This window comes from Leishmania infantum, chromosome 26, assembly GCF_000002875.2.
Source record: "Leishmania infantum JPCM5 genome chromosome 26".
NCBI lineage: Eukaryota > Euglenozoa > Kinetoplastea > Trypanosomatida > Trypanosomatidae > Leishmania > Leishmania infantum.
The window spans coordinates 229,541-254,958 of NC_009410.2; the positions used below are offsets into that span (position 1 = coordinate 229,541).

At 61.2% G+C, this 25,418-nt stretch overlaps 9 protein-coding genes across 9 annotated transcripts; all 9 read right to left on the minus strand.

Moving 5' to 3' along the window:
- Positions 1-708: 708 nt before the first annotated feature.
- Positions 709-1,233, minus strand: LINJ_26_0780 (putative glutathione peroxidase-like protein; the record flags this gene model as incomplete). The annotated part of the gene is made up of 1 exon (XM_001470386.1): positions 709-1,233. One exon carries the CDS (start codon positions 1,231-1,233, stop codon positions 709-711), a length of 525 nt encoding a protein of 174 aa, XP_001470423.1.
- A 3,525-nt stretch (positions 1,234-4,758) lies between these two features.
- LINJ_26_0790 (putative asparagine synthetase a) lies at positions 4,759-5,820 on the minus strand (the record flags this gene model as incomplete). Its single annotated transcript, XM_001470387.1, has 1 exon — positions 4,759-5,820. One exon carries the CDS (start codon positions 5,818-5,820, stop codon positions 4,759-4,761), a length of 1,062 nt encoding a protein of 353 aa, XP_001470424.1.
- Positions 5,821-6,699: 879 nt separating this feature from the next.
- LINJ_26_0800 (conserved hypothetical protein) lies at positions 6,700-9,537 on the minus strand (the record flags this gene model as incomplete). Its single annotated transcript, XM_001470388.1, has 1 exon — positions 6,700-9,537. One exon carries the CDS (start codon positions 9,535-9,537, stop codon positions 6,700-6,702), a length of 2,838 nt encoding a protein of 945 aa, XP_001470425.1.
- Positions 9,538-10,486: 949 nt separating this feature from the next.
- Positions 10,487-11,452, minus strand: LINJ_26_0810 (conserved hypothetical protein; the record flags this gene model as incomplete). The annotated part of the gene is made up of 1 exon (XM_001470389.1): positions 10,487-11,452. One exon carries the CDS (start codon positions 11,450-11,452, stop codon positions 10,487-10,489), a length of 966 nt encoding a protein of 321 aa, XP_001470426.1.
- Positions 11,453-12,713: 1,261 nt separating this feature from the next.
- On the minus strand, positions 12,714-15,695 carry MP100 (putative RNA-editing complex protein MP100; the record flags this gene model as incomplete). Its single annotated transcript, XM_001470390.1, has 1 exon — positions 12,714-15,695. One exon carries the CDS (start codon positions 15,693-15,695, stop codon positions 12,714-12,716), a length of 2,982 nt encoding a protein of 993 aa, XP_001470427.1.
- A 1,812-nt stretch (positions 15,696-17,507) lies between these two features.
- Positions 17,508-19,937, minus strand: LINJ_26_0830 (conserved hypothetical protein; the record flags this gene model as incomplete). Its single annotated transcript, XM_001470391.1, has 1 exon — positions 17,508-19,937. The coding sequence occupies one exon, from the start codon at positions 19,935-19,937 to the stop codon at positions 17,508-17,510; it is 2,430 nt and encodes an 809-aa protein (XP_001470428.1).
- A 1,742-nt stretch (positions 19,938-21,679) lies between these two features.
- Positions 21,680-22,129, minus strand: LINJ_26_0840 (putative 40S ribosomal protein S16; the record flags this gene model as incomplete). The annotated part of the gene is made up of 1 exon (XM_001470392.1): positions 21,680-22,129. The coding sequence occupies one exon, from the start codon at positions 22,127-22,129 to the stop codon at positions 21,680-21,682; it is 450 nt and encodes a 149-aa protein (XP_001470429.1).
- A 1,086-nt stretch (positions 22,130-23,215) lies between these two features.
- Positions 23,216-23,665, minus strand: LINJ_26_0850 (putative 40S ribosomal protein S16; the record flags this gene model as incomplete). The annotated part of the gene is made up of 1 exon (XM_003392565.1): positions 23,216-23,665. One exon carries the CDS (start codon positions 23,663-23,665, stop codon positions 23,216-23,218), a length of 450 nt encoding a protein of 149 aa, XP_003392613.1.
- A 1,176-nt stretch (positions 23,666-24,841) lies between these two features.
- LINJ_26_0860 (chaperone protein-like protein) lies at positions 24,842-25,285 on the minus strand (the record flags this gene model as incomplete). Its single annotated transcript, XM_003392566.1, has 1 exon — positions 24,842-25,285. The coding sequence occupies one exon, from the start codon at positions 25,283-25,285 to the stop codon at positions 24,842-24,844; it is 444 nt and encodes a 147-aa protein (XP_003392614.1).
- Positions 25,286-25,418: the final 133 nt, after the last annotated feature.

Consider the following 25,418-nt stretch of genomic DNA (forward strand, 5'->3'; position numbering starts at 1 on the left):
TCCTGCACTGCTGGTTCTTGCTCACCCGCACCACAGATGCAAAACCACACCAACATATTGAGAAACGTACGCCAGCATCCCGTGTTCCTGCGTATGCGTGTGTGTGTGTGTGTGTGTGCGCGCGCGCGCGCCAAAAAGCACCATGGCCGTACGGAAGCCAAACCGACATGGAGGGTTAAGCGCAGTAGCATCCACAGTCGCAACTACTTTGGAATCGATGAATGCGCAACCATCATGGCGTACAGGTGGAAACGGGTGGAGAAAGCGACGCACACAAATGACACAGCTGCCTTCCCCTTCGCTCCCTCCTCACCCGCTTGCTTCCCAGGGCACACATGCAGGCAACGAAGAGAACGGAACAGAACGCGTTTCCGTGGATCAGTAATGAAAAAGGGGAGAAAGTGCCGATGGCAATGATGATGCGGGTCGACAAGCATAAGTATGAGATATCAGAGAGAAGGTGAAGCAGAACCGAGTGAAAACGCTCCAAGAGGTGGGGTGAGCGGGGTGCACAACGGTACGTGCGTGACTTTAGGCGCTTAGTGAGGCCTGCTGCACAACCGAGGGCAGCTGTGCAGCACCGCTTCCGAGATGTCCCAAGGGATATGTTTGGCGTCGTTAGGCGGGGTATACAGTGCGCGCAAACTGCACTAAATCAATCTCTACCCTCCATCGGCTACGGCCCCTGCATCCCTCGATCCGCTGCCTTCACGACTGAGTGCTTGACAACACCTTTGCACCGTCACTGTCAGCCTGCAGTAGCGGCAGCAACTTCTTCTCGATTTCGGACACCGTCGCACCGGGCGCGAAGCGGCACACGGGATGGCCGTCCTTGTCCACCAGGAACGCCGTGAAGTTCCACTTCACAAACGTCGTGCCGAGGATACCCTTGCACTTGCTCTTCAAGTAGTGGTACAGCGGGTGCTCGTGCTCGCCGTTGACACAGACCTTCTCCATAATGGGGAACTCAGCCTTGAAACGCGTGCAGGCGAACTCCTTCACCTCCTCCTCTGTTCCAGGTTCCTGACCGGCGAACTGGTTGCACGGGAACGCCAGTACCGTGAAGCCGAGATGCTTGTACTTGTTGTATAGCGTCGTGGCTGTCTCGTAGCCGCCCTTGGTGAAGCCGCACTTGCTGGCTACGTTGTAGATGAGAAGCGGATGGCCCTTGTGCTGGCCAAGGTCGTATGGCTGGTGGTCGCTGCCGTTGACCTTGAAGTCGTAGATAGACATGGTGCTGTGGGGCGAGAGAGGGGGGAGGCAAGAAGTATCGTGTTGAAATGAGAGAGACAGTAGAAGAGACTTGCAGAAGCGAGTGGGGAGGAGGAAGGAGGAGGAGCGAAGATAAAGGAGAGGGAGGAAGGAAGTGAGTATGCGCGTGATGGGTTGGGTAGTAGAAGTAGGAATAGTCGTTGTCGCTTAAGTCGTAATAGTACCGGAAAAGGTGGCTGAAGCACCAACGGAAACTAAAAGAGAGAGAAGGCAGACTCTGTATAGGTATATACGTTTACGTATATAGATATATAAACGTATAGGTGTAACAAACAAGATAACGATGCCGATGGAGGAGGGAAGCGGAAGTCTCTGGGAGCTGGTGGGTGATTGGGTATCGCACAGCGTTCTCTGTGTGTTCATGTACGTGTATGTGTGTGGAGAAAGGGGGGAAAGAGGCTGATGTATACACGCACACGCACACTAGCGGGAACGCAGTAGAGAGGGCGAGAGTACGAAGAAAAGCGATACGCATGATGCGTGTCCTTGTCAACGCCGCAACGCCTTCGTAGACACGGCTGTGATCCCTTCCCCTTGTCGCGGGTGCTCATACGCCCTTTCCACACATCGCGAATGGCTTGTGTTTGTGCCGCCACCGCAACTCCTCCATCTTCTTGCCTCTTCTCTTTGCGTGTGCGGCTCCCTCAGCACCGGTCTCTGCCCAGCCATCCTCCTTGCTTGCCGTTTCGCTGACTGCAGAACGGGACTCCATGTGCGTGCACCGCCGTCTTCACGGCATCTTCTTCGAAGGGGAGGGAGACGGGGCGCAAAACAGCGCTGCTGCATGCGAGCAGTCGACTGGGGAGGGGCAGAAAACACGGATGTCGAGTGGAGGGGGGGAGGAGGAGGGGGGGGGGTGGATGGGACACGGGAGAGGGGCGCGACATTGCCACACCACCGAGTACTTCGCGGATAGAGCGCTGCACCGCCTACTATTCCCTTTTTTTTTTCGTGCTTTGCCGCTTGCGTAGGTGCGGAGCGGAGATGATCGTTACGGGGAAACCAACGCACACACAAGCACACGGGCACATACGCAGAGCCAGGCGACTCACGCACGGGGAGCACCCCCCACACCCGCATCATGCATGCACGCACAAGTGATGCGTAGTTGGAAGTACGTGAAACGAAACGCACGGAAAATAGAACACATAAACCAACGTCAACGAGTGAGGTAAAGCGAGACATGAACCAAAGCCCGCACAGAGATGTGTGCACAGCTCTGCTTGGGAGCACGCACACACACACACACGCCCACCTGTGTGCAGTCAACAAGGGCACAAGGCCAAAGGGGTGAGAGAAACGGGTAGATGATACACATGAAGGGAGCTTACGGCCGAAGGTATGGGAAGTGGATGCGAGCGAATCTGGTCCAGGAGGGACAAAGGAGGAGGTTCGTTAGAAGGCCACGGGTGTCTCCGCTACTTACAAGCTTTTTTCGTCGTGCATGTACGTGTGGGTATGTGCACGTGCCAACATATTTTCCTTCGCTCCGCGACTCACGCAGCACATCTTCCCCCACCCCTTTCGTTCGTCCACGTGCCCATTTCTCTGCCGTGCAGCATGCGCTCCGCTCCGCTCTGCCCCCGGCCCGTCACAGGCCCACCTCCCGTCGTGCGGAGCAGCCGCGCACACAAGCCAGCACGGCAACGCGCCGACACCATCATCTGAGAGCAGGGCCCGCGCACCAAACGCTACCCACACCCGCCTCGCAGCCGCCCGCATTGTGCCGGTTGGCGACTGGTGCGTCCCCCTCGCGGTGGTGCAGGCCCCACACACCCACACCCACACCCACACACACACATGCCAGTGGGCAGTGTGAGGGTCGGCTGTGATGCGCTCGAGTCACGCTGGCACGCCGCCCGTCACATGGATGGCACAACCGAGCTCACGGTCGCAGGTCGCCCCGACGCAGCGCCGCCCAGGACCTGTCCACAGAAATCAGCAGCCATGCATCGCTCTAGCTTCGCTACGTCGTGGGCGCTTGAGTCTGCCGCCACCAGAAGCGGTTCGGCATTTTTGGCAGGGGGATAGAGGAGGGAGGGGTGGAGTCTGATCGGCTCCCTCCCGCGCAGAGGGGGGGGAGGGTGCACTGGACCCTGCTGGCACAACACTCTGGTGTGTGTGTGTGTGTGTGCGTCCACTTACCCCCTCTTGCCATGATGGACACCACCACCGAACACACAAGGAAGGAAACACGCAAAGGTCCTGGCAAGGAAGGGCTCTGCCCGTCCTTTCCCTCCTCTTCTGTCGTATTGCCCGCTTCACTTGGCGTGTGCCGGTGCGCCCCCTTTGCTCGGCATGCGTGCACGTCTTGGCGCTTTTCGCGCTCCTGCTTATGGTGTGTGCGCGGGTGCACGTGTATATGTAGGTGAGAGTGTGCATGCTTGTCTCCTGCTGCTTGACCTCAACAGGAGCAACCTAAAGGAGAGCATTATCTCTCTTGTGGTAATCGTCCACGCCAGAAGCGCGCGCGCCCCAGCAGGTGTTTGATGGCAACGCACGCGTTCCCCGTGAGGCATCACCTTACGAAAGATGCCCGCGACACAATACTCTGGCGCTGGAGCGAGGTCGACACCGCCGACGTTAGCGTGGACGTGGAAGGAGGGGGGAGAGCAGGGTGCCACGAATGATGGCGTTCGCTCCCTCGCTCTTATCACCAACTCAAACACACCCGCGATGCGCGCGCCTGCACCCGAGTGCCTCTGCACACTCCACACTGGACGACGAGGAAAAGAAAAAAAGACGGTACAGGTGTCCTAGGCGTCGCTCCGCTCTGCACTTTCCCCCTCCAGACCCGCATATGCGCACGCAGCGGGAGATGACCTGCTGCTTGCTAGCTTGCTCAAGCATATGTGCGGCGTTTGGTGGCTCTAAACGGCAAGCTACACACGAAAGGCACATGGTGAGCAGGGAAGCGTGTCGTGGAAGGAGGGATTCAGTGGAGGCGGAGGTGAGCGACCGCCAACCGCACTGCACACGGAAACGAGCGAAGAGAACGACACGCGCACTCACAAAGACACGCGCACCCATCGACATCATCCAAACGCGCCAAAGACAGGTGCATGCGTGCAACGATATATCCTGCAAAGACTGCTAAAGAACGAGGAGAGTGGAAAATGGCGTCGATAGGGTGATACAAGCACGGCTCGTCGCGCCGCCAGACACTTGACCGCACTGCAACACCAGCAGACATATACACAACCAATGTGATATGGACGAGGCAACGAGTATTTCAAAAAGAGAAAAGGCACTATAAAGCAGTGCCTAGACGCCGACACACACGCAAGCGCACTCATGCACGCGTGCGTCCGTAGGCTTTTCATGCGGCTGCGTGCGTTCGTGGGTGCTCTGTGTGTGCAACTGGCAAAACGGCTTCCCTGTTGATGATCTCCCGCCTCTGCAGAGAGCTTCTCCCTGGCATTTTGTGGGAGGGGGAGGGTGCCACGCGTGTTGCAGAGGCGTTCCCACCCACCCTCCCCCGTCTTTTTACAATAAAGAGTACTGCGCCGTGACCTCGTGGGGCCACACGCTGCACTGTACCTCGCCGATGTGCCTCTTTCGGAGCATGAACATGACTGTGCGACTCTGGCCGATACCGCCGCCGATGGTTTGAGGCAGGTCTCCGTTCAGCACGCACTGGTGCCACCTGCACTGGAGGCGGTCGCTGGTGCCGGTGATCTCCAGCTGGCGGCGCAGTGCCTCCTGGTCAACACGGATGCCCATGCTGCTCAGTTCGAGCACATCATCGAGAACCGGGTTGTACACCAGGATGTCGCCGTTAAGGCCCTGCAAGGACATGATGGTATTCACCGAGGGCTTCTCGTCGTCGGCAGTCGGAAAGCCGATCTTGGAGGAGTCGACGGACACCGGCGACGACCAGTCATCGTAGTCCGGAGCACGCACGTCGTGGTGGTCGCCGTGGCTCAGCTTGCAGCCGATGCCGATCAGGAAAACCGCACCGAGCTTCTTGACGGCTTCACGCTCGCGCGACTTGGGGTCCAGCTCCGGATAGCGTTTCAGCAGCTGCTCGGTGTGCACGAACTTGATCGAATCCGGCAGAATCGGGGCAATGTCCGGGAACTCGGTGCACAAGCGACTCTCCGTCTCGCGCAGCACCTCGTAGAGAGAGCGAACAGTGGCCTGCAGGTACTCGAGGCAGCGGTCCGCCGGCGCTATGACGCGCTCCCAGTCCCACTGGTCGACGTAGACGGAGTGGATGTTATCCAGGGTTTCTTCGACACGCAGGGCGCGCATGTTGGTAAAGATGCCCCTGCCAACGGGGAACCTGTGATTGCCGAGGGTCATGCGCTTCCACTTGGCGAGCGAGTGCACTACCTCGTAATTCGCCCCCGGGATCTCTTTCACGTGCACCTGCACTGCTTTCTCCACACCCGAGAGGTTGTCCTGTGTGCCATCGCCGACGCAGGCGAGCATGGGGCACTCCACCTGGATCAGATTCAAGGCACTGGCGAGCTCCTCGGCGAAGATCGTTTTCACCCTCAAAATGCGGGTCTGGAGATCAATGTACTCCTGCGGACTGGACGACATGGCTGGCAGTGAAAGAAAAAAGGGATGAATGGAGGGGTGTTGAATAAAAGGGCTTGGCGACGCAGGAGAGTGAGGCGTGTCAAGCTGGATACGTCTGCGGACGAGTTCCTGGATGTGTGCGTGTGTGATGGTGGTGGTGTTAGCGTGGTGTGTGAGCACCGCAGCGCAAAAGAAGGCGAAGCAACAAGAAGATCGACACAAAGTCGCTGAGGAGGAGGGAAGAGGGGGAGAGAGTGCGGGTGAGGTGGGGTGTGTGTGTGTGGGTGGAGCACATGTGCAAAGGTGGCCCCTACCCCCCACCCACACACACCCCACACACACAGCCAGCGAAAGAGGGGCGGGGGGCGGGTGAGACTCTCCCGTCCCCTCTGCCCATCTGCGCGCATGGAGCCACCCGCCGTGCACGTCATCAGCATCAGCAATAGCAGGTGCTTTAGCGGTGCCAAACCGTCCAGAGCATGCACCTCTCACTCACTCGGTAACGGCCCTCAGCAAAGAGCAGAAATCACAGTAGAGTGAGAGGAAAAGGGAAGCCAACGAGGAGGGAAGAGGGAGGTGCTCGGCAGCACCGTGTGTGCCGCCATTCTTCTCCCCCTCCCACTATACTCTCCTATCAAACGGTCGTGCACGCTTCTGCTGCCCTGTAGAATTGTTAACAGTACCACTCCGAGTGACAGAGAGGGCAGGAGGGAGGGAGAGGGGTTAGTAGGGAGCACACAGCACTCGAATGTGAAAAGGCAGACAGACAGAAAAACCCAAACAAGCCAAGAGTGCGGCTGCACGTGCGTGTGTGTGTGTGTGTGTGTGTGTGTGCGTGTGCATGTTGGGAGGGGAAGGGGGAGGGGGAGGGGAAGAACGACGCCGTTGGTGCTTGACGGCTTAGAGTGCGTCTGGGGCGGCACCACCGCGCGCTGAATTGCGCTCGATTTCGTTCGCTGTGTGGAGCACCTGTTGCAAAAAGGAGAGGGCCTCCGTCATCGGGGCAATGTTCTCCTCCAGGCTGCTGTTGGGACGCAGCTTCCAGTGAATCGTGGACCCGCGCGAACGGAAAAACGTCAGCTTCGAGGTCGGCTTCAGCACCTCCGCCATCTCAGCTGGAGTCAGGTGCAGTGCATCACGCGCTCCGTGGCCACCGCCACGACCGGCAGCCCGCCGGGCTGCCGTGACGCTGCGCATAAAGTTGTTGTTGCTAGGGTTCTGCATCGCTGCCACCTTGATGGGGCCGTAGGTCGCCACTTTCTCCTTCAGCTGGCGTGCCGCCGCGAAATTCTCGATGAAGAGCGATGTAGTGTTGTCCACTAGGAGGTCAGTCCCCTCCGGCTTCACGCGTGACGTGTGCTCCACCACGATGCTTTCCACATTGAGGTCCTCTGCGGCGTAGTCGACCTCGCAGACGTTCGTCAGGTCCATGCGCTCGTACATGGCTGTCGAGCCGTGAATGAGGTAGTTGTGCTCAGCCAGCGACAGCTCTTCCAGAATTGCTTTGGCGAGAGGCGCCGCGGGGTTGTCGCCTTGCTGCTTCCAGCGGCGGTAGGCGCGGAACTCCACCTCGAAGGGGTAAGCAACAGTCTTGTTACGCGCCAGGTCATCCTCTTCATCGTCGATGGGAGTCTTGTAGGAGCTCTTCGCCTCCTCTGCCGCCGGCGCTACCGTTTCCGCACTTGCCTCGTCCGCTGTGCCCGCCTCCTTCGCCTCTAGCACGCTCGTATTTTGAAAGAGACGGTCAGGATCCACACCGATGCCGACAGGGGCGGGTCCCACCCATACCTTGTTTGCCGCGGGCACTGGGGGCAGCAGAGGTGCCTCTGTCGCAGCTGCAGAAGCGCTTCCTGCCCCAACAGCCGGCGCTGGCGCAGGCGCAGCACTCGGACTGACGATTGCCGTACCGGGAGCGCTCGCGCTGCCAATACAACTGCCCTCCGCCGCCGCTGCCTGCACCTCGTTCTTGCGGCGCACAAACGTCTCGTCGAGAGAGAAGACGGACCAGTTGAAGGTGACGCCGATGTTCTCGACATCGAGCAGGCGGAACTGGTCCGCATCGCTGTCCCACACCGCCCTCGCGATGGAGCGACTCTGGCGCTCGTTCGAGAAGAAGTTGATCTTCACCGTCGTCGAGCTGGCCGGGAAGTGCAGCGAGCCGCTCTCCATGTCCACCGCCCGCGACACGCAGGCAGGGCAGTCCTTGATGAAATACAGCTGCATCGACTCCGTGTTCATGCGCTCGACAAACTCACCAAAGGTGGCGTGCTTCAGCGGAGTGGAGTAGGAGCCCTGGCGGGCGAGGCAGCAGTAGGCAGCGCCGAGGTTTATCTTCACCGACACGTTCTGCGAGCGGACATCCTCGAGACTGAGCAGGAATCGGAACTCGCGCAGGAAGTAGTCGCGCAGTGAGGCGAAGCGCTTCGCCGTCAACACCGGGCTGTTGGCGAGGCTCGTCTCGTACATGACGGTGGCTCCTGTGCCTGCCTGCTGCACCGTGAGGGGCACCACCTCGTCGTCGTTATCCAAGTAGTGGTCCACATCCTCGCCCTCCGCCTCGGCGCCCTTTGATTGGTGGTCGAGGCTGCCAGCATGGCGTTTCACTGCCGTCGCAGCAACCTCAGCGGAGGTCGCAGCAGGCGCTGGTGCAATGGGGTCCGCATGTGTTGCGGCGGCCGGTGCGTCGCCAGCATCACGATTGCCATCCGTTGTGGCACGCGTCTCCACGACATCCGAGGACAAAGCAAGCGGAGACGCCAGGACGCGAGGGCCTCCGCCGCCAAGAGGGGTTGGGGCGGCAATCACCTTCACCCCTTTATCCTCGTCATCGACATCGCTGTCACTTTCTGGAATCGGCACCGCTGCGGCGGCGCGCTCGATAGCACTCGCTGCCTCCGCCAACGCGATGGACTTGCGTTGTCGCGCCTCGTGGCGTGCCTCGCTGTCGTCGCCCTCGCAGGAGGAGGAAGAAGAGAAGGGGACGATCTCCTCCACGTCGAAGCCGGCCGCCGCGTGCGTCTGATTCTGAAAGGCGCGCTCTGCGGCCGTCTGTGTGGAGTCCATCGCCTGCGGAAGCGGGGTGTAGCCGTTGAGCGCGCTCAAGGCGGCTGCGGGCGTGGCACATGCCGCCTCGCGGCCTTGCGCCTCTGTCGTCGGAGTTGCACCGCCGTTGCCGCAATTTCCGTCCGTCGTAGCAGCAGCAGCGACATCCTCGCCGTCTCTGCCCATGCCATTGCCGTCGTCGTCGACGGCGCTCACCGCGTCGCTGTCCGCAGCACTTTCGTCCTGCTCACACGGCTGCTCCTCCTCTTCGTCGCTATCCGTGCGCTGCTCCTCCACCGGTTGCTGCCCCTCCACGTCATCGTCATCCAGGAGCCCGTGAGCCACGCGCCACTGCAGCGTTCCGCGCCGCGGCTTGCCGATGGACAAGTTCACCAGACGAATCAGCTTGTTCTGCAGCTTGAACGGTTTGGCGCCCTTGTGACCAAAGAGCTTCAGCGTCACTTGGCGAGTGCTGTTTTGCAGGTCACCGACGATGACACAGTAGCGCCGCCGCTTCTCGCCACGGAAGAGCAGCTGGCGTGCAGTGTCGTTTGCGTTGTTCTCGAAGATGCCAAAGTGCGTGCGTGGTGCGGCTGCACGAGCCTCCGCCGCTGCCGCAAGCCGAGCGGTTACGGACATCGGACTGCCAGTGCTTGTGGCAGCGACGGCGCTGCTTACCACCTGCCCTACCATCATGTTGAGAGGAATGTCCTTGCCTTTCTTTAGGTGCGCGAACTGCGCCGCGATCTCCTCCTCCTCGGTCACCGGCTTGGTAGCCTTCGAGCCCAGCGTCGACGACGGCAGTACAACATGTGTCGTGGCTGCGGTGAAGATGGTACTCGCTTCCTCGGCGCGCCCGAGGGCAGCAGCGGCTGCAGCTGCTGCCGCCGCCGATCCAGAGGCGTACTGCCGCTCCATCTCTTCAGTGCGAAGCTGATGCTTGAAGGTGCCACGGCCGCGACGCACCACCGGCGCCGGTGGCTTCGCCGTCGCTGTCGACTGTTGAGAAGCGACACACGCTGCCGTCGAGGCTGGTGGCGGCACCGTGTGGCCTGCTCCAGTGGCGCTCCCCGGCCCGGCCTCTGCAGCGGTGGAGGAGGTGAGGTGGGACATAAGGGCAGTCAGATGTCTGTCTTCGCACACGCAGCTACTGCGTGTGTCTGTGTATATGCGTGTGTGTGTGTGCGCGCGCGCGTTTCTCTGCTTGCGTCAGTATTGATGTCAGTACAAGGATGAGCGCTCCTCTATCGTTTTCAGTGACATGCGCGGACAAGGAGATGATGAAGGGTGGAGGAGGAGGGGCAAAGAGGATGAGGACAAGGAAGGCGGAGGAGGGGTGGTGGGTGTATCCACCCCCCCGCCGCGTTGGTCTCTGCGCGTTCATGTGCTCTGTACCAGCCGTCACCCCGACAAGCCCACAAGGCTAGCAACGAAAACAATGTAAGCACCTATACGCCGGCAAGCGCTGCACCCCGCACACAGGGATGCGAGGAAGACGAAAAGCGACCAAATATGTGGTGATGGCGGAACGCATGAGAGACCCCGTCGGCGGCGGCGGCGGGCGCAGAGCTGCTCGCGCGTGCTTGGCTGTCCGTTTGTTGTTGTGTGCATGGACGATTCCTTTGCCCTTCGCGCCACACCATTCCTAGTCAATGCGGCGGCCATACTTGTCCACACGGTACGTCGTGGCCCCCACGTTACGCATCTTCAGCTTGCTCGACTTGACGTAGGTCCCGCTCCGCCCCGCCTTCCGGCACGCATCCTCCATCTTCTTGAGTGTGTGTGTCCACTCCTTTTCGGACGGGTGCTTCACCGTCTTTGAAATGGTCCCAGACTTGTTCGCTGTCGGTGGCGAAAGGGTGAGGCTGGCCTCCCGATCGTTTGCGACGATGCTGGTAAAGTGGTGGAAGATGTGCTGCTCCTCCGCGTACTTCTTCACCGCGTTGCTCATCTCGCGCAGCTTGTGCACGGCCGCCTCCGGGTTCTGAAAATCGCGGATGGTCAGCTTCACGGGGTGTCCCTTGCGGATGTCCTGCGCGATCTTCTTGCTACGCCAGCCGATGAAGTGTGCGTCGACAGCGTCGCGAAAGACGTGATCGACCAGTTCCTTCGTTTTTCCCAGGTACTGGCGCGGGTGGTTGGGCTGGCCGTCCCCGCTGCAGGCGTCGTGCACCTGCTGCTCCTGTTTCTGCGCCGCTACGGCAGCATCCGACGCTGGGGTGCCGGTCAGCCCGTTCACGAGGTCCATCTCGGGCTGCACGAGCTTCCACACCCATGGCCGCTCCCGGCGGATGCGGCAGTAGGCGAGGTCGTCGCCGCGGGCACCCATTCGAACAAGGTTCATGTTGCGCAGCTGCGCCTGCTTCAGTGCGTCCTTGATGCCCATTGGACTCAGGCGCACGCGCTCCTCGACGCCGGTGTCGGGGTTCTCGATGTGGGTGATCTGCACTTCGGTATTCAGGATGAGCGTGTCGACAGGGTGCTGTTGCAGGTAGCTGCGAATTTTCGCAAGCACCTCTGAGGATGCGTTGGGCGGGGCCAGCTCCTCCACAATGGACTCCAAGCTTTTCTTCGCGGTCTCGACAGCTGCATCGCGCCGCACACCGGTCATGGGGTCGAACTCGAACGCAAAAGGGTCCTCTCCGCCGTCTCCAGCACGTATCTCGGGTGCCCGTCGCCACGCGGAGGTGGACAGGCGCCGACAGCTCACCCACAGGGGAGTGTGCGCATGGACGCCGTTGCTGCTGTTGCTGCAGACCGCACTACGAAGGGCAAAGCTGCTTCCGGTGCGTGCGCACGCTGGGCGGCACTCACCTGCTGCTGTTGTGCTACTACTGCGTAAACTGGCGTGCCACACAGCACCAACGGCGCAGAGGGAAGGCAGAGAAGTCCGCCGCATTTGATGCTGTGGAACAGCAAGAGTGAGGGGGCAGGGGAGGAGGCGTAGAGAGGGACCCTGTCCGTGCAGCTGCGCTCCGGCTAGCGCCCTCCCACTATCGTTGTGCTACGCTCTGATCGAGATTTGCGCGAAGAATGCGTGTGCCTGCGTGAATGACGTAGACACCTCCCTTTGGGTGTATGTGTCTCTGATGGGTGGATCGATCGTTGATGGGGTTGATGATCGACGCTGCAGTCCCGCTCTTGGCACGCATGGCAGCGCGATACTCAGACAGGGGAGAGATGAGAGAGGAAAAGGAAAGCGTGACTATAAACAGGGGAAGGCAGCTCGCCGGACGCGGCTGAGCTACAGAGCAAGTGAGAACAGGGAGAGGGGGGATGTGTGAAGGGTTGTGGAGTGAACGAGGCGGAGTTGGCGTTTTTGCATCTCTGTCTACGTGCTCCAGCACACACGCACACACATACCTGGACCTCAGAGAGCCACTCCACCAATCGCCGCTCTCCCCGTGTCGCTCTCGATCGCCTTTAGAGGGAGGTCCCCCTTTACGCTTAAACACCTGCAGAGCCACTGCTTGCGTACGCACGACTGTTTCTCTCTTGGTGAGGTGAGGGGAGGGGGAAGGGGGGAGGGGGTTCCCTGCTCAGCGCAGACTAAAGCCAGAAACGGGGCTGCAGTGGTACCGCACGCGGGATGCCTCCCCTCAGCCTCGTGCCTTCTTAAACCGCAGGAGATGGAGCAGGGAAGGGGAGAAGCAGAGACGAAGCACAGAGCGACCACACCCAAACGCAGATGAGACACACACCAAACCAGCGCCCCCTCGCCTCCGTCCTTTTCCACGCAGCTCTCTCGCTCTGTCGGCGCCTGTGGATGGGGGAGAGGGGCGTAGTGCCGTGGCAGTCACCCTCCCCTTCCTCTCCCCTCTGTACCACCATTGCAGGCAGACACACATGCACACGCGCACGGAGCATGTCGGTCACAGGACTTGGAACTGCATGCTGACGCCGTAGTGGTCAGACGGGAACAGATACGCCGGTGCTTCTTGATTGCCGTTTTCGTCATTGACGCTCCGCGTTCCTACTAGATGCGCCTCCACTGGCTTCAGCACGCCTCGGGTGGGGCTCGAGGCTGTGGCGGTACCTGTCCGGAGGAACACCTTGTCAGAGCGACCAAAGAAGATCTCTTCGATCTTCAGCTTGCAGAAGGTGTTCGACTCGTCCATTGTTTTCCCATAGTCACCGGGGTGAATGATCGGCCAGCACTCGACGTACCGCGACTCTGGCGGCATGAGGAACTCGTTGCTCGGCCAGTCGTTGAAGTCGCCCATCACGAGCGTGTCGCCCTGCAGCTGCCGCGTCAGCGCATGACGCAGAGCTTGATCCTGACCCGTGCGGGCCACCTCGTTCACCTTCACAAATGGCGCCAGCAAGTGCATGGAGCAGACGTTCACCACCCGCGGCGACGCTGCAAGCTTTCTGCTGCCGCTCTTTCCGGCTGAGCTGCCACCGCCGGTGCCACTGTTGTCGCTGTGGGCGGCGGCTGCACTCAAATCCAGCGTAGCCACAGGCATGAGGGAGACGTGGCCTGACCACGCCGGCACATTCAGGTGTTTCAGCTGCTGCAGCGGCCACCGCCCGCCGCGGCGCACAAGTAGCAGCACGCCCCACGGATCCAAGATGGGGCTCTGCGGACTGCAGGACATGATGTACCGCTCGCGGCACCACGGCTGCGCCGCGAGGTACTCAGCAAACGGCCGCTCCACTTCCTGCATCCCCACCACATCGGCGTCCTCGGCGTCGATGAGCTTCGCCAGCACCGGGTACCGCTTCGGGCTGCACCAGTCGATGCCCGGCATACCGAGTGGGGTAGGTTGGTTGCTGTACCGATCGAACATGACGTTCCACGTGAGCACCCTCAGCGTGGGCACCTCGGCCGCATCCACGGAAGCAGCAGCCGTGGCCGCCATGGATGAAGACGATGACCCGTCGGCATGCTCACGCTCTTGATGTCCCGGTAGCTGCTCCGACGATGTGAATACAGCGAAGCTGCGTGGCTGCGAGGTCCACGTTTGTGATTCGGCGTCATATACCACGGCGCCCTCCTTCGGCGCTTCCTGCTCCATGCTCATGCCAGGCAGCAGGCCGCGTGCGTGACGGACACCCTGCTGCCGTGCGACCACGCCCAAGTCCACGTACCGCATTGACCACACCTTGCTCTTCTCGTTTTGACACCAGTGGTAGGACGGCGCCAGGCACAGCGACGGGTGCGGCCGATCAGCCGTCGCGTACGCGAAGAAGTGCTGCAGCGAGCTGCGAAGTTCATGGAGGTTCGCCTGCACAGAAGTGAGCGCCCGCGGCAGCTCCGACCGTAGCGCCGGCGTTACCCCCGGCACGTAATCCACTAGCAGCGGATCGAGGATGCCTGGATTTGGGGTGCTAAGGATGGTGTACTCGGCTGCCGTCAGCGGCTGCGCGGAGGACCAGAAAGGATAGTACGCGGTCGTGCAGGGAGCGGTGGGCGAAGACGCAGCGCTCACATCGGCAGCCGTCGTAGCGGGTGGTGCCCACTTCGAGGTGTTGTAGCTTAGCTCAGCGCCTGCGTCACTGGCGAAAGCGTAGCGCCCCCCGCGTTGGAGACAGCGGAGCAGAAAGCGGGTCCAATCCCCCACGGCGACCACGCTGGCGCGGACACCCGCAGCGCCGCTGCGGCCAAGGCTCCCCATCTTCACCTCTGCTTCCATGTAGGCCGGCACACTGAACCGACCGAGCATTTCACCATGGCAGAAGAGGTGATGGGAGTTGAGCAGGTGGCTTAGGTAGCTGCCGTGCAACATGTCGGGCGTGTTAGCGTCGCGCATCTGCTCCTCTGATGCGCTGCCGCCTGAAGTGGAGAGCGGCATGGAGAAGGTCCTCAGCGGTGCCGCGTGTGGGCTCGCACCCTTCGCCGGCACGACAAGCGCCGCCAGCGACTGGATCGCTGCTGCAATGTCCTTTTCCGCCACAAAGAGTAGGTAGAACGCCTGCACGTCAAGCACCAGGGCACCGTTCGGCTGCTCGCGGATGAGCTGAAAGATCGGTGCCCCGGCGGCCGCACCGGCGGCTGCTGCGGCTTCTCGGCGTCGAGCGTGGTATGCTTCCATGAGAACCGTAAAGTTCGATCCAGACAGCGGCGAGAGGTCTGTTGCGGAGCAGCCGTGGCACAGCAGATAAAGCAACAGCGCATCTGTCCGCGCTGCCGTGATGACCCGTGCATCGCCGGTCAGCAGGTCGTCGCCGAGCTGGAGCCATGTCAGGGAGTCGTTGAGCGTCATGTGGCGCAAGTCGGACGATCCGTGCAAGATGCTCGTACCTTGAGAGTACGGCGTGAGGGCGAGCACGTTCATCCACAGCTCCCCCGCTCCGATGAGGCAGATAGACTTGGAGGTGTGCTGCGCCCCGTCGCGGCACGCCAAGTCGAGAGCCCATGCCGTCACCTTTCGCTCCACCGGGCCCTCCACGTTGACACCGGAAACGACCACCTCGCCGGGAATCAGACCGCGCCCCAGCGGCATCGTCTTGACTATGCGATCTTCCACCGCACGCATCAGAACACCACCGGGGAGGCGCTGAGTTTGAATGTCGAGTCGCCGTGTCGACGGCGTGGTGCGAAGCTTGTACGCCTTCGCAAACGTGTCCGGACCATCAAAGGCGAGGAGAAGAGAGCGACGGCACACCACGCGGCGCAGCATCTGCATGATGGAGTTGAGGACATGCCGCGAAGCCTCCTTGCTGCGACGCTGCTCTGGCGACATGTTCTTTGTTATGCGCATGGCACCGCCGACAAAGGCGTTCACGTCAATCGCGACGTAGTCGTACTCGACCGGCTTCTTGGTGATGAGGAGCTGGTAGACATCAGCTAGCCGCGTCCCTTTCTGGAGGGAGTTGAGCCGACATGCGTTACGCGCCAGCACACCCCGCATCGAGGAAAGGAGACGGGGAACAGGATAGGGAGAAGTGGTGAGCAGCGGAGGCTTTGTAGGTGTACGTATGCGTTCCGTGTGCGCGTGTCACGAGGTGAGTCAAGTGACGTTTACGCGGGTGAGGGTGGGGTTGGGGAAGGGGGGAGCGGTTGATCGACTACACGGTGACTCTCATTGCTTTCCACGGTGTCCTTCTCTCCCTCTCTGTCTGTTTTTCCCGCTTGTCGGTATTGAGCAACAAGGCAGGCGCCCGCACACAAGCGCGCGCAAGAGCACCCCTTCTCGGCGGCTAATGTGTGGCACTGACTCGTGTGTGCGTGCGTGGTAACAAAGAGGCACAGGAAGGGGAGCGGAGTAAGATGTGTAGGTGCAGATAGGAGGAGGTAGAGAAGACAAGTAAGGAAGGAGTGGTGGAGAGGCGCGGCTGATGCTATAGACCGGTCCCGCTTGCCTTTTCAGCCGGCGGAGCAGTGCATCGCGGCGACCCATTCGGTATGCGCTCCTCCCTCTCTCGCTCGCCCTGCACGTCTCGCCACTGCAGCCAGCCTTGCGAGAAGCGGCGAGGCACACGGGGGGAGAGGGAGAACGAGGCTCCTCCCCTCCCCCTTCCAGCAGCGAAAAGAGAGGCAGCGCGACTGTTAAGGTCACTGCTGCCGTCCTCGTCGCGCTCTGTCGGCCGCCCTTCAGTAGCAGTGTCGCAACGCACCACCGCTTTGGTCAAGTGCTTCCCCATTTCTTACGTGTTCATCTTCGGAAAGCATCGGGAGGGCGGAAGGGGCGTGAGGGAGTGCACTCGCGCACGTATTTACAGGCGCATGTGTGCGCGTCTGCCCTCGAGACGTGCTTACGGGGAGGGAGGGAGAGCAGGCAATGCATATTTTCAGCTCTTTCCAGCACCCCTCCCCCTTTCTCTCTGGCTTCGTCACCCTCCTTCAAGTATTTCAGTCATGGCTTGAGAGCACAGTGCTCACGGAAGTGTGCCCACACAACCGCAGCGGACGAGGTAGAGAGGGGCCGCATGCAATGGCGCCCTCTTCCCCTCCCTTTATGCCAGAGGAGGGGTCGCTCCAAAGGCGAGCCAGTTTCAAAATGTGGCTCGCCTGTTGCGCACACTTCAACCGCGAGCTTCAGGAGCGGGAAGCGCGGCTCCGTGTGCTGGGGCGACAGTCAGTGGAAACGAGGCCACCTCCGCGCCAGCCACGCTGCCGCCGTGCGCTTGCGAGTGTGTGCGGCTGAAACAGCTTTGTGACGGCGTCCAGCCCCTGGCGTCCGAGGACGTCTTCATAAGATATCCAAAACTCCTAGCTGCACCGTGATACAGATGGCCACAGCGACGCCGCCTGCACGGCTTCGCGGGTGCTGGCGTGAGCCACATCGCTGCTCGCGTTATTGGAGACCGCAGAACCGGCCTCTGACCTGGCGCTTTCGACCTCTGCACCACGATCCACTCACCGATACCGCTCGTAGACGTAGTCCTCCAGATAGCACCAATGCTGCACCACCACCGCCACTGCGCCGTAGGGGTACTCGAACGGCGGCGGCACCGTGCCACCCGGGGCTCGCGTAGCTTGCCCAGTGAGACGACGCATCCACTCCAGCAGCGATGGTTTCTAGCAGACATTGCAGACGCGGACAGCAGCTGAGAGACCGTGGATAGCACGACACAGGGCATCCAGCGCGTCCTTATCGTGTCTGCATATACGCACGCGCCTTTTCGGTGTAGACGCCAAAGGGTAAGCAAAGGGGCGAAGACGGCAGGTATGCCACCATCGCCACTACCGCTAGCACGGTGCACTTTATTACACACCTCGTTCACGAGGATGCGGTGGCGGTGGGTGGCACTGCGCCGTCGACAGCGCCCCCCTCGCGCATGACTGACTCTTGCTGTACCTCTGCTGGCGATGCTCCTGACGCTTCCACACGATGCTTTCCATCGCCATCGTCCGCTATCGTGTGCGCTCCCCCGTCCCCCTCACCTCCGGCACCGGTGTCGCCACCAGCCGCCGTCTGCTGCGCTGGCCGCTTAGATGTTTTCCTTCCCACACTGCCGTCCGCCGCGGACGAGGCGTTCTTCAGCAAGTCCAAGAAAGTGCGTTCGCTCGTGTACTGGACCAGGAACCGCGAAAGCCGCTTCCCGGCAACGCTGGTGGATAGCTGCGTCACCTCCAGAGGGTGCACCATCCGTGGAACCGCCACAGCAGCCACGGCCGTTGATGTCGGACTGCCAACGGCGCTGCTAAGTCCGCTCTTTGCAGTGTCCCTGTCAATGTTGACATCGCCGTCGTCGTCCCCGTCCTTCGCGCGCGCACCACCGGTCTCTTCCTCCCCTCCGTCCTCGTTGTCGTCGGATTGCTTACCCTCTTCGCCGCCAGCACCGCCACCCGCAGCCCCACCGTGGCCCTTTCGCCGGCGATTCGCTCCGGCCGCTACCACGCGCTTTGCCGGCACGAGCGCGAGCGGCACCGCCGCCACCGCCGCCGGCAGCACTGGTCCATCTCCGTACTGCACCTTCCAGCTCTCTTGCAGTAGGTGGGCCGCCTTGTGGTGCTCGCGAAGGGTGAGCGGGGGGCGCAGCGGCGGGTACGTGTACGCCGGCTCCTCGGCCGGAGCAGGTGGCGCTTCCACTACCACTGCGGCAGGAGAAGCAACGGCGGCGTCACTCCTGATGGCCTTGGTGCCCTCCGCGAATGACTCCGAGGACGGCGCTGCGGCAGCGGCCCCGTCCTTCGTCTTCCGTACGCGACGAGCGCGAGCAGGCTGCGCCGTCGGCACGACGGCGGACGCATCGGCGCCATCCCCAGATGCCTGTTTAGCTTCATCCTCAAGACGCGGACGCTTCCTACGGGGCTTCCTGGCAGCCACCGCCCCTTTCCCTGCGTCGACAGCGCTGCCGTCATCGTCTTCTGTCCCGGTCACGGTCACCGCCGTCACCTCACCGTCTGCGCCTGCCGCTGCGTGGGCCCCTGGGGGCTGCTTTGACACACGTCGCCGAGGCTTGCGAGCTGCACCGGGCAGGTGAACCTCTCCTCGCTGGCGGTTCTCGCGTTGCACCGCCCCAGCGTGCGGCTGGCCGGTCACCGGGCAGAATGCTGTTGTGAGTCCGCAGCTGATGCACGGCGGAGGCAAGTGCGGCTTTCCTGTCGTGGCGCAGAACGGCGTGTCACCCGAACCGCAGTCCGGGCACACCACAGTAACGGTCACCGGTGCTGGCGCCACCGCCCGTGTACGCGCGGTCTCTGAACTTTTCTTGCTGGACGTGCGCCGCCGCTTTACCGAGGCAGCAGCCATGATTGCCGCTGCCTCTCCATCGATCGCGGCGACAGACTCTGGCGTGGCGGTAGCCTCGTCGAGGCCTTTCGGCCTGCGCGTCCGCCGCCTCTTCTCTGGGATTATCGCCGCTCCATCCGTCAAGGGGTGACTGCCAATGATGACTGTGGCGCTCACACCCGCCGTGGATGCCGCCGGTGATACATCCTTGTCCACCGAAGCGCGACGGCTGGAAGTAGCGCGTCTCTTGCTCGAGCGTGCGTTGCTGTGTGCCTCGGCGGGTGGCTTGGCGGAGCTCTTCGGCGTTGGCGAGTTGGTGTGGCGGCGCTGCGTCTTTGCCTGGGACTGGGATTGGGACTGGGATTGGGACTGGGACCCGTGAGAGGAGAGAAGACTCGTGCTGCGTGCGTCCAGTTCCGCCGCGACAGCTGTTACGGTCGAGGTCGCCAGTGCTGCAGCAGAAGAAGCAGCGGCAGCGTCGAAAGCAGCCTGGCCTCCTGGCAACGCTAACAGCTCGTCGTGGACATCTTTCAAGTGCAGGCCATACAGCCGAATGCCGTTCACCTGCAACTTCGACTTGGAGTCAGCTGGCACTGGCAGCTGGGCTTGCCGGCCAGGGAAGTCCTTTATGGCATCCTCAAGCGCTTTGCGCCAGGCGGTCGTGGCGGACTTGCTGTCCGTGTATGTCTTGTCGGTGGGGTTGTCGCTGCGCGTAATAGTGAAGGTGGGCTGCCCCTTTACCCAGCGGATGGTTGCCGTGAAGTACGGCTCATCCCTCAAAGCTGCCGCCGAGGTGGCGGACGGCGCCTTGTAGGTGAAAGTGGGCTTCGGCGCTTGCCCTGCGGGCTGTTGTGATGACGAGAAGACGGCGCGCTCCATCGTGTAGCCGTCCGGGTATATGACCGGCTTTCCAAACATCGCGCCATGGTGGGTCGAGGTGTGCACCACAGTGCCGATACATGTAATATTCAGCATCTCTCTCTCTCTCTTTCTCACGGCGCGCAGCCGCTTCTGTAGCGGAAAACTGCCGGCCGTGTACACTGGCGCTCGGTTCACTTTGTGTTCTGTGTCCTGGAAACGGCCCTGCACAAGCCGAGGGATGTGATGTCGGCGTGTGGGTGCGTTGGTACGCGGATGTTTCAGCTTCTGTACGGCGTTCTATGGATGTATGTGTATGTGTGTGTGTGTGTGTGTGTGTGCAATGGTCAATCAGCGCGCCACGGGCTGGTCAACCAAGAGACCGAGGGCGAGTGCTGCTATGAGCGAGTTCAATCGCGTCTTCGTCACAGCGCTCGCCGCCTTGCACACCCTTGAGGCGTTCTGTTCTTTTTCTGCCTGGATGTGTGTGCTCCTCCCTCTCTTCGTGCGCAAGCGTTGTGTGCGTGGCGATCGGGAAACAACCAAAATGAACGACGGCACCGCTGTGGGCCGTCGTGATGCGATGAGGAGCAGCGGAAGCACAAAGATTAAGCGAGCTGGAAGAGATGCGGAGAGAGAAAGGACGTGTGCGCGTGCGTGTGGAGGAGGAGGAGGAGGAGTGAATCCCTAAGACAGCATCAACGTTAAACATGGCACGTTGCAGGGAGTCGCCGTTGGCGCGGAGCGACCTATGTGCGTGCATGGCACACCTACGCAGAGATCCCCGCACACACACACACACGCACGCACACACAGACATACAGGAGCGCCGCGTGAACGAAGGGCTAGCATGAGGAAGGTCCACATAGGTGCAGCCCGCACCCTTTCTGCGTGTCGCTTCGTTGTCTCACGCCTCCGTTGAACATGGCGCAAGCGCATCTGTGTCCTCCATCCTCCTCTTCTCGGCAAACCTCAACAACAAGACAGGGAAGATCGAGGCATGTGCGTGCCTGAGTGCAGCCGCGTGCGTGTGCGGTCTCCTGTAAGCGTAGAAGTACGGCGGCCCGCACAGCTCCCCACGCGCTGCTGCGTTCTCCCCTGTGTTGACATCTGTGCTGTGACCTTTTCGGTGGATGTTGTGTGGTGTTTGGACGCTTCAAAATGAAAAACCAAAAAGACAACGAAGACAAAGAAACAGAGAGACCACCAGGGAGAGGACGACGCTGTGCGGCGGACGAGGGAGGGGGAAAGGAGGGTCGGTGGGAAAGAGAGGCGCGCCAGCACACACAGAAGGTGCGCGTGGCACGCAGTCACACACACACACACACATAAACACACACACTTGCTTGCATGCACGCCCATACACCGCGACACCCGGAACAACCACCTCTATCCACCACAATTCGGTCGAGGTATATGGATGCACGTATGTGCGTGTGTGTGTGTGTGTGTGTGTGTGCTATGCAGTGGACGGCTCTCGAGCCGAGCACACCTCTCACCTTCTCTCCGTCACCGCTCCCCCTCTTTCCTTGTCTTCGCAGCAAATGACGGCAGCTGGCCAGCAGTCCTTCGAGGCTCACCCACAGAGTGAGGGACAGGTGCAATGCGCGCGCACGGCGCTCGGCTCCCTGGTGTCCACATCGCCGCCACACACGTGCGCGAAACACCCACGAAGGCGAGTGCTTGATACGCGTGTGTGAGGGTTACGATTGCGCGAGTGACTGCGGACTTCAAGTGCTCGCGCCAGTCGCAATGCGTTGTGCCCTGTCCGTGCAGCATCGACAGATCAGCCGCACACGAGCAAGCAGCCAGGCACATGCACATGCGCACGCGCATGCAACCCCCAGACTCGCATGAGCTTACCGGTAGGACTTGGTGAAGCGCGTGCGGGCAGAGTGGCGACCCCACTTCTTCGGCTCGCAGCGGCGGGGATCGGCGATGAGCAGGAACTTGTCGTACGCCAGGAACTTGTCCTTCAGCGCGGCCTTCTCCACCTCGTTGTGGTACTTCTGAAAGAACGCAATAAGGCCCTTCGCGATCGCCTGGCGCGCGGCGTACGCCTGCGACACCTGACCGCCACCGTGCACCGCCACATCGATGCGCAGCCGCGAGTAGTACTTGGATCCCACCACGGTGATGGCCTCCATGATCTTCGCGCGCAGCGTATCGGGCAGGATCTGCTGCAGCGGCACACCGTTCACCTTGATGTTGCACTGGGCAGCCTTGGTGACCGTGGCCACGGCGATTGCCGTCTTCTTCTTGCCGAAGGTCTGCACCTGCTTCAGCGCGTAGCTCTTGTCAGCGGGCATGATGGGCCGAAAACGAAAGGATCTGAGTTGGAGATGCAAGAAAGGATATGCATGTGCATATTGGCGCGTTAGTGTGTGATTAAGAGCGCGCCCAGCAAGCGATGCAGAGAAAGGCAAAGAGACGATCGCGTTGGTCGCGTGAATCGATGGAGGAGGCGGGAGGAGAGGCGAAAGAAGAAGTGCTACAGGCGGGTCAGCAGTCCGCAGCGTGAGGGAAAGAGGCATCAGAATAACGTGGGAAGAGGCAGCCGGGTTACGCGAAGTGGGGGCTGGGTGCGCAGCCTCCCCACACGCAGCCCGTGCCAGTAACTAGAGGGAAGCGAGTTAGCCGGAGAGGTGCAGAGGGACGAGGCGGGAAAACACCACGAGTCTTCGATATCATGAACAGTGAGGGACGAACACGGCCGCGCACCACGGCAGCTAAACTCCAACACCTCCAGCCCACACACACTCTCTCTGCGTGTTATCTCCACACCCGTCTCTCTCTCTACCACAACCACCGCGTCCGCATAACCCTATCCGCTGCCCACCGCGGCACAAATGCCGAAGAGGAGAACGATAAGAATCACGAAAAGGATGGCGCATACTGCACGGAGTCACTGGCGCATAGGTCAGCGCACGCCTCCGTCACACACACACACACACGTACATCAGGCGTGTAGGTGTGTGTGTGTGTGTGTGTATAGGCTGTGTGATGTGCTTATGTACGGAACAAAATCATGTCAGGGAAAGTAAAATAACGAAGAACCCGTACGCAACCGACTGAATGATGGTCTGCGGGTGGCACCCAGTTGACTGTCTGCGCGGAGACGGGATGCGGAGCGGTACATCCAGGTCACGGCTAACAAGACACGGATCCGATGGCACACGCACGCGCACGCGCACAGACACATAGAAAAGCCCAGACGCGATGACTACCATGTACGATTTCCCCTCATCCTAAGCAGCGTGCGAGGTGCATGTGTGTGCGCCAGTCGCAATGCGTTGTGCCCTGTCCGTGCAGCATCGACAGATCAGCCGCACACGAGCAAGCAGCCAGGCACATGCACATGCGCACGCGCATGCAACCCCCAGACTCGCATGAGCTTACCGGTAGGACTTGGTGAAGCGCGTGCGGGCAGAGTGGCGACCCCACTTCTTCGGCTCGCAGCGGCGGGGATCGGCGATGAGCAGGAACTTGTCGTACGCCAGGAACTTGTCCTTCAGCGCGGCCTTCTCCACCTCGTTGTGGTACTTCTGAAAGAACGCAATAAGGCCCTTCGCGATCGCCTGGCGCGCGGCGTACGCCTGCGACACCTGACCGCCACCGTGCACCGCCACATCGATGCGCAGCCGCGAGTAGTACTTGGATCCCACCACGGTGATGGCCTCCATGATCTTCGCGCGCAGCGTATCGGGCAGGATCTGCTGCAGCGGCACACCGTTCACCTTGATGTTGCACTGGGCAGCCTTGGTGACCGTGGCCACGGCGATTGCCGTCTTCTTCTTGCCGAAGGTCTGCACCTGCTTCAGCGCGTAGCTCTTGTCAGCGGGCATGATGGCCTGATGCTTTCACTCTAACCAGGGTGACTGTACGATGGATGCGCACACCCGAGAAGGAGTGAGCGAGGAACGAGCAGAGAATGTTGGTGGCGGCGGTTTGTGTATGTGCGCGCCCGCACGGGGAACGGATACGCAGGGGTAGAGATGGGGTGTTGCATAGGCGCATCGGCAACGAAAAGACGGCGATAGAACAGAGCGAGCGAGAGGAAGCGAACAGAAGAGGGAGGAGGTGGGGAGGAGACGAGGATAACGCGATAGGCAAGGGAAGCGTCCGATGGGGGAAAGGGTGCCTCGCCCCAACGAGCACCCCTCTGCATCAGCCCCTTCCCCGACGCGTGCATCGAGTCATTGGCGTCAAATCCGAGAAAGAGCGTGGGCCAGAGAAGCAGGGTGAGGTCGAGGGCAAGGGCGTGTGGTGTAGAAGGCGCAGCGACGGCCGCAGAGATGCGAGCTAGGGCGAGTGCCTCGGAAGACTCCGTTACCACCCGTCTCCCTCCGCCTGATGAGGTTTAAGCACCTCAGCAGCAGTGGCGGCTTCCTCAACGCCTTGCCCCTCCGTGCGCCTCTACTCGATACGATTACACCGAAGTGTTTGTACGACGCCTCTACGCACGTATGCCTGCACACAACTGGTATGTGAGAAACGCATCACCGTGCATCCGTATTCGCCATCCATCATTAGTCAGCCAACACCTCTTCGGGAAAGAGGACGAGAACACACGCACACACACGCAGAGAGAGTGAGAGTCAGGTACAACAACTCGCAAGCGGTGTGGGGAGGGAAGAGGAGAGGAGAGGAGGTGGGTCCCCCCTCGTGCGCAAAAAAAAAGCCTTTTGTTTTTTCCGTCCTCACAGCAACACCGCATGCACGCTCACATGCGCGGCAGTCGATCCCACGCCGCCCGCCCCGCACTCCGCATCGGCGTCTACCACGGGACCGACGCCGTTGTTCACTTTGCGCGTCCTTCGCCGCCTGCGACACGGTGAGCAGCTGACTGGGGCACGCAGAGGGAGCGAGGGACAAAAAGAAATGGAGGCGCACACACCGAGAGACAGGGAGGTGTGCACGTGTGGGTGGGTGGGTGCGCCTTTCTCCGACTCGCCCATAGCAGTCCCCCTAAGACATCTTTCAGAGCGCATCGGCCCCGCCTGTGCTCCCCCTCTCTCCCTTCAACGAAACAGGCGAGCCGACATCTCCTTCTGTCGCTCCTGCACCATCCTCTCCTCTTCCTTCGCCTGCTCCACCGCCTTCTGCTCCGCGGCGTCCAGGTCGGCCTGCAGCTGTACCATGTCCACCGCTCCCTCCGTGATGGTCATGGTCTGCAGATCAACCGCCAGGTCTCTCTTCGCAATGTGCTCGGCAGACGGCGGATCGTCTACAGGGTAGTGCGTCTGCAGGGCCAATTTCATCTCCATCATTGTCATGGGCCGGAGCAGGTCCCTCAACGGCACTGGCTCGCCCACAACTTCGCCCGCGTCGACGGCGGCCTTCACCTCCGTCCACGAGCCCTGCTCACCTGGGGGCGCAGGCGGCTCATGCCACGCCCGCTCCTCGACCTGCGCCTGCAGGAACGAATTGCGGGCAGACTCGGCCACATCGATATCCGCGTTCATCAGCGCGGGGTGCCCCGCTTCGACAAGCTCCTGGGCGGCGCTGGCGGCTGCTGGCAGGGGGGCACGGCGGCGCAGAATCTTGGGTCCTGCCGCTGTGTTCGGCACCGCGCCACCCGCTTGTGTCTCTGTCTCT